Here is a 7,879-nt window from a genome sequence, read left to right as displayed (position 1 = left end):
TCTCCTCAGTCTCGTATGACTCCTCTGACTCCTCAGCCTCCTCAGACTCCTCTGACTCTGCAACCTCCTCAGACTCCTCTATTATGCCTCCTCTGACTCCTCCGACTCCCCTCCTCTGGCTCCTCTCCTCAGCCTCCTCTGACTCCTCTACCTCCTCAAACTCCTCTGACTCCTCTAACTTCCCTGACTCCTCTAACTTCCCTTCTTTGACTCCTCCTCTTACTCCTCTCCTCTATTCTTCTGCCTCCTCTGACTCCCTTCTCAATGCTGAAGCATTGTGGGATCTAAGGTGTTTGAGGGTTTATAAGTGTCAAAGGACACAGAAGTGGGAAGGTATGAAGTCAATTGAGTCAGGGGCTGAATCAAATAGGAGTCACTAGGCAGTCATCAACAGAGGGATGTTGACATGATCAGCAAGGTTCTTGAGCAAGGGATTTGAGGGTTGTTGGTTTTGGAGGAGAATTTGGGAGTCTAGAGGACTAGAAGCTGCTAGAAAGTCTAGACGATTAAGAAGGGATAAGGTAGGTGGGCAGCAGCAATCAGCTGGGGTCAGATAAGGTCAACATCTAATCAGAGGAGGTAAGCTGAGGTGTTAGGACTGAAGATCAAGGTTGTTGAGAGTCAAATCTAACCCAGGTGGACATATTGGTGGGTCAGCTAAATTCAGCCTCCTGAGGGAGTTTAGGTCTCCAACTGCATCAGCAGAGAGGGTCAGAGGACAGCTAGAGGGCTACTGGGTGTCTTGAGCTAGGTGTTTTGAGTGATTTGGATGTTGTAGATGCCGAATTCTTTTCGCTCTTTCCATGTTTTGGCGGCACCACTGAAGAGATCCACTAAGCATCTCGTTGGCTTTTTGGTTAAGGTTCCCCTAAAGTCAGCTCAAGCCTTTTGGGTATTTGGGTCAACAGTTTAAGCCATGTTGCAAGTCAGCTTGGTGGAGTTTTCAGGGAAGGAGGATGAAGATGTGGATCACTTTCTTAGAAGGTTGGAGCTAGCTACATATAAGGATACTGATCAGGATAGGTTAAGATTGCTAGATTTGTTACTGACTGAATCAACTAGATGGTGGTGGGATGATCTCAGATGGAATCAAAAGCAGGATTGGAAAGGGGTGAAAAATTTGTTGTTCAGAACTTTTGCAAGCAAGGAGACATCACAAGAAGTTGGAAAGAGTTGAAAGGGTTCAAAGTTTTTTATCAAAAGCTGATGAAGATATGAATGTCCCTGCCAAGTGTAGTACCAATGTGGTACATTCTTTAGAGGCAATTGTTGTAAAGAGGTATCAAGGATTTTAGATGGTGATAGTCCCAACAGTTTAAAGGAGTTGCATGGCTAGGATACAAGTGTTGAGGTGAAACTGTCTGAAGTTTTCAAGGATATGCATAGTTCAGTTGAGGATGTTAGAGTGTCAAGTCATAATGATATTGACATCAACAGATAGCAACAAGGCAAAGAAGACAAGGCAGCTAAGGAGGTTGATGATGTGCTGCTGATCTGTATGATCTTGTAGCTGAAGAACCAATGGTGTGTGAGAAGGTATGTACACATGGCTTTGGAAAGGCATGGGCTAGATAGTTGGAGTGAGAGAAGGGGAGTCAGAGGAGTCATTAGAGGAGGGGTAAGAGGAGGGAAGCCAAAGGAGACAGAATAGGGGAGCCAGAGGAGAGTCAGAGGAGGGTGTGGAGAGGAGGCAGAGGATTCAGAGGAGTCAAAGGAGGCAAAATAGAGGAGTTAGAGGGGGGGGTCAGAGGAGGAGTCAGAGGATACAAATAGAGGAGTCAGAGGAGGAGTCACAGAAGTCAGAGGAGGGGAGTCAAGGGTTCAAAGGAGGGGAGTCAGAGGGGTCAGAGGAGGCAAAATAGAGGAGCCAGAGGAGGCTGAGGAGAGGAGGTTGAGTTAGACGAGGGAAGTCAAAGGAGACAACATAGAGGAGTCAGAGGAGGGGTCAAAGGAGGAGAGGAGAGGTCAGAGAAGGCAAAATAGAGGAGTCAAAGGAGGAGTCACAGGATGGATCAAAGGAGGGGTCAAATGACGGGAGTCAGAGGAGTCAGAGGAGGGGATATGCTTCCCTGACCATAATCTGAAAGAGAGGAGGTAGCTTACTCTAATGTTTAGATGAATTATGTCTTATTATAAAAAAGAGTGATTTTCCTTAACTTACATTAATATGCCTTGTTGTACAAAAGTGTTGGATTGGCTTCAAAAAAGCTCATCAAAAAAGTAAATATGCTCATATAGTAGTACAAATAAGAGATTGGCTTTAGAAAAGCTCACCAAAATAGGAAAAAAACTCACCAAAAAATGTTTCACCTTACTAGCTTCAACTAATTCACAAAAAAATGAATGTTGCCCAATAATATATTTGCATAAAAGAAAAATAAAAGATATTGCAAAACGTCCAATACACATTAAAAAACCAAATGCCTGGAAGATGTGATTCCTAAGTAATTAGCAACAATTGAGGGACCCACAAGGAACTCAAACAAACCATGTTGCACTTGTTTCCCTTCGGTTCTATTGTTGGTTGCTTGTCCAACAATAGAAGACATCCCAAAGGCTTTGCACACAATCACTCTTTACTATGCACTAGTTAAAATAAGGATTTAAAGAGAATCTATATGCTAATGTGTCATACAACTTCATGGACAAGTTTAAGAGTGAATGCAAGCCCATCAATCAAGTCTCTGAACTCAAATTAATAACAAATAACAAGCAAAATGATTCTACGAGATTTGGGCACCATCAACACTGGATCTTATGAAATTCTTTGACCTCTCTTCTCATGTCTATGTTAGTTTTATGACAATCTTTTATGGTTCACCCTCGCATGTCTCGTAACTTGTCCATTACTCTCGACACTGTGGATTTACAAAGCAATCTCTAGCTTTAGTTTCACCACCTTAGCCTTTGACATGTTTAGACTTTTACCTAGCTAAGGCTTTACCAACTTAGTCCATGTGAGGCTTTACAAAAGAGTAGGAATATTATGTGAGTGGCTTTCGTTCTAGGAAGGCTTTTAGAAGGCCCATTCATTATTTGCTCATGGGGTTGGACTCTTCTTTGAAAATCGGTTCTTCTCCAGTGCTTGCATTGTTTGTTGATGATGACCTCCTTTTGATGTAATCATATTGTTTTAGATTGTACTATTGAAAAGCCCTTTGTTGATGCTTTTGTTGGAGAAGAACACTCGATCTTCATTTCGTAAGTGTAGAGAACATTGCCATCAAAACTAGTTGATGCCGGTGGACTAAAACTAATGAAACATTTGGTTCTGCTCAACCGGTGGATACTTTTTTCTTCAAGATTTAGTGTGCCAAATCCTTGTACACCAACTTTTGATTGCCAAAAGAAATTTCATCAATTCTAACAGTAGGCACCAATTTTGGGCTTTTACTGTTGGTGAGAAAAAACGTTTTTTGAAGCCCTTCTGAATGTGGTAGAAGCCCGCTTTAAGGCCCTCAGCTTCATTTTCAAAAAGCCGTAAGAAGTGAAACAAACAGATAGGTGAACGCCACATTTTTGCAAAAACGAGAGAGATGGTTATGGCTAATGGAGTTATGATTCTGGCTTAATGATGATAGCTAGAGCTCATGGTTCTAATACCAAGTTGGATTTAGGGTTTGGAGAGAGCCTAAGGTGGAAAGAAGTGGTGATTAAGCATGATGATCATTGCTAATGAATATGATTAACACTGAATGACAACACTAGCACAACATGTGGACACACATAAAAGGACAAAAGTGAGAATGAGCCAGCAACCAAAAGTATCCTCTTCATAGTGGCTGAGCTTTTTATGGGCTTCAAAAGTACTTAAAAGTCAGCACCCAAAAATGTTCCTTAGGACGCCCGAAAACCTTTGAACCTTTTGCACACACTATTTGTTGATGGATGAATATTTGCTTATTTCCAACAAGAATGTCTGATATGTCATAAATGAAAGACCTCATCACTGATGATATCTATTGAAGTCTTCAGAGGCCATGACAGGTTAGGTAGAAGGCTTCAACAGATTGTTATAATGGGGTCTCTTGCATACATAGCCCGTCATGGCCTCCTGATATGGAGATTCTGAGAGTGCCAGTGATTTTTTACCATCACAACCTCCAAGCATTCTTAGTCACACATACATCATACTTTCATCTTTGTACATTCTAACCATGCAGACATGCACTCCCATGAGTCCATGACGAATAGACTGGCCTGAGGCACGCTCATTAATAACTAGTAAAAACTTTTTCACACATGAACTACTAAACAATAGTGCATTAACCACTAGCCAAAGGGCAGCACAAATTTAGGAAAACTACTTGGTAAAATGACTTTCAAAATGCGGTGCTTGCTTCACCATCAAATTGGTTCTACTCAACTAGATACCAACCATATGTGCTTGTTAAGGCTTGAGGCTCCATTATTTAGACATGTGTAAAGAGCCCAAGGAGTCTTGACCAACCCCTGAAAAGATTTACTCCACACATGGACTGTTCACAAAACACAGAAGTTCTGGAAGCCTAGCAAAAGCAGCAGCTACTTCCCCTTTCTAGATTCCGATGAGAAATCTTTAAGCAATGTCTCAACATCCTCGCGAAAAAAGCTTTCAACAAGGTAACCATCTTTAGTGAACCTGTCAGAAAAACAAACCAACCAACCCATTACTGATGCAAACTATACTGCCTTTCCCTGTATTAACAAAAATATAGTTAAATACACAAATTTGGATAGGATTCCAGCCAAAACCTCAAGTACCCTATTACAAAATCCTTACATACACAAACTTGACGGAATTCCAGCAAAAACCTCAAGAAAGTAATAACATGCACATAAAGAGCCCTAATGCACTAAGAATAAGATTAGTGGCACAAGGAAGCTTTCTCTGTTAAAGTGTCTCTTGTAGATTTATTTGGTTGGCCTAACCAATTTAAATCATAATCAAGGTAGTCGATGCACTAGGTTGCCACCTAGATGCAGCAGTTTGAATCAATGGGGCAAGTCAGTCAAATACATCTTGAAGTTATTTGTTGAACAGCTGCTGCACACACTTCTCTCCCTCTGCAAGCTCAAGGATAAGCATGCAAAGGCTGGGAAATCACTGGCAAGCTTTCTACTCATCTCTTTGGGTTGCCCTAGGACCTTGATCCAACTTTCTGTCACATAAATCATTCCCAAACAAGGATGCATATGTCACGACTACCATTGCTTGTATTAAGGCTGTGATGAACATTCACACGGTTATCCCCAAACAAGGATGCATACATCACGACCATTTCCAGTACCTAGTGTCATGACGAACACTTGGTACTGGAAATATCCATAACTCCTCAACAGAGCTGCCATCTAGATGCAGCAGTTTGAATCAATGATGGCAGGGAAGTCAGCTACATCTTTGGAGTTGTATGTTGAACAGCTGGATACATTTCTCTCCCTCCACAAGCTCAAGGATAAGCACGCAAAAGGCTGGGAAAACACTGGCGAGCTTCATATTAATCTCTTTGGGTTGCCTTGAGTGCTATATCAAGGACTTCGATCCAACTACCTGTCACATACATCAATACATCATCCCCAAACAAGAATGCATGTGTCATCACAACTACCATTGCTTTGATGAACATTGACAAGGTTTGCCTTTGACATTTTTCTTGAAGTGCCTTCATCTTTCAAAACATTTAGATGTTTTTTTTACAGTATGTCTTAGAAGCCTTCAGGTATTGAAGGCCCTTTACACCAAATTTTATGGATGACTATAATCTCTAAACTGAAAACTACTGAGGTTTTTCCCACGTAAATGCTTACAGGGCTCTTCAATCCCCAGTTTGGGCGGTCCTTGGGGTTTTGTAAACAAAACAGAAAAAGAACTTCTCTTTACAGAGAGAGTGCTGTCCACCGATTGGGTCAAGTGATATGAGTCAAGGGACACTTTAGCTCAGTGAAGAAAAAGGGAAAAAAAACACAACTATTTGGTCTTCTAAAGTTATCCTATCCATAAAATGCCCATTTCTCCCCCATTTGTTATCCACTCATTGCACAGCCAACCAGCCCCTTTGCAGTATAATTGAGCAGCAGTAAAAGTGCTAGATTCGGCAAACTTGCACAGAGAGGTTTTCAACCATTCTTTTGTACTTTCAGTCCTCTTATCAGTGAGGTAAGGGGCTCAAATGGCCAGGGGAACCCGGCGAAAGTGACGGACATGGATGAATGTCTATAAATTTAAGTAGTTAATTGCTGTCTAAATCATTCAGTGCGTAATTCTTGACTAGGAGTACTATCACGCATGTGCAAGCATAATTGGACAGGCAGGATAGAGCCTAGAGAAAAGATTTATAACACCAGTTCTCTTAAGTAGAGAAACCAATAGACATTGCAGTTACCACTTTGTAACACTCTTTGTAAGCTCCAAAGGAGGATTTGCGGAGATTGACTTGGGGTCCGCACTAGCTAGTTCCAAAGTGTACAAGTCACAGAATCGAGGAAATTTGCTGGAGATAGCCAGTCCTGTACTGCTAAAAGAACCCTACACACGCAAAATAAAAAGAAAAACATGATCAAGAAAAAACCAATACTACTTGAATCCTAATCAAAAGCACCAAAGGCTAAACAGTCTCACCATGCAAATGATACCCATGAAAAGTCACGCTGAATGATGTATATGTAAGCATGTGTGTATATGTGAGGGTGTGTGTACTCACGCACGTGTACATAGTCATGAAACGTTTCGAGGTTTTTTCTTTTCCATTTCAAGTTTTCCCATAGAAATGTTTCTTCCCTCATTAAAAGAACCAACACCTTTCAGAGGTATTTGAAGCTTTTAGAAATTGAAGTAAATTCCTAAAATTCCCAAATTGAATCTAGGGATTTTTGCCATGTCATGATTATTTCCTGCAGCCAGAGGCCGTATACGGACGGATTGGAGCAGTTTTGGCAACCCAATAGACATCCAAAAGTGCCCATGCATGGGCATGATATGAACATGTTTAATCATGATTTCAATATATTTTGAGACCTGAAAAGGACTAGCCTACCAACATATGACTAGCCATCAAAAAACCTTTAAATAGCAAGTTGTGGACACCAATAGTTGGGACATTTCGGGCATGATATGAACATGTTTAATGACAATTTTTGAGATCTGAAAAGGGCTAAATCAGCCATCACAAAACCTATAAATAGCAAGTTTGGGTCATAATTCAGGATTTAGCAAATGGACAATAGTCGTCAATTCTAAATCAATAGAGACAGCCCCAAGACAGCAGTTTGCAACACATGGATCGGCGGGATTAGTCATTAGTATGCTGCACAACATTCAAGTGTCCAGATCTACTTCAAATCTGAAAAATCATGTATATACATCATGTTTTTGCAATATATAATAGACATCATGTTTTTGCAATATATAGTAGGAATGAATAGGTAAACAGTCTCTCTCTTCAACTTGTTTATGTCATCAGTGCACATATGATTAACATTACTTGTCATTACGCACGCTTCCACGTAGCTATTACATCACACAATATCACTTCAATTTCACCAAAATAACATAAAGTTGCAAAAATCTCCAAATGTTTTTGCAATTTCACTCTAATTTCACCAAATTGAAGTGACATTTCAAAAATTCACCAATATTTAATTGTGATTGCGAAATTTGAATTTTAACCAAATTTAAGTGTAATCTGAAAATTTTCAAACTCCAATCTAATTTCAGAACTTTTGAAATGTCACTTCAAATTGACACTTCAAAAATACTTAGGGATTTTTACGATTTACTTGAATTTTCCAAAAACTAAAGCAAACCCTCAAATTGAAGGTTATGTATTGGGGGGGGGAGAGAGAGAGAGAGAGAGAGAGAGAGAGAGAAAGAAAGAAAGATTTTATTAACGTCTTCCAAAAG

The 7,879-nt window shown here is 40.4% G+C and overlaps 1 protein-coding gene across 1 annotated transcript in view; it reads right to left on the bottom strand.

Moving 5' to 3' along the window:
* Positions 1-3,877: 3,877 nt before the first annotated feature.
* LOC147637011 (signal peptidase complex subunit 2-like) overlaps positions 3,878-7,879 on the bottom strand; it is a 66,256-nt gene continuing 62,254 nt past the window's right edge. Inside the window, exons 4-5 of the mRNA XM_086800618.1 lie at positions 6,363-6,505; positions 3,878-4,621 (exon numbers count right to left, since the gene is read on the bottom strand). Of these exons, the coding sequence (XP_086656744.1) occupies positions 4,525-4,621; positions 6,363-6,505 (240 nt within the window). The 3' untranslated portion in view covers positions 3,878-4,524. The remainder of the gene's footprint in view (positions 4,622-6,362; positions 6,506-7,879) is intronic.

Source organism: Cibotium barometz, chromosome 7, assembly GCF_041138505.1.
Source record: "Cibotium barometz isolate CiBa-2024 chromosome 7, ASM4113850v1, whole genome shotgun sequence".
Lineage (NCBI taxonomy): Eukaryota > Viridiplantae > Streptophyta > Polypodiopsida > Cyatheales > Cibotiaceae > Cibotium > Cibotium barometz.
The sequence above is the reverse complement of the archived record's forward strand: the minus strand, read 5'-3'. Positions and strand labels throughout refer to the sequence as shown.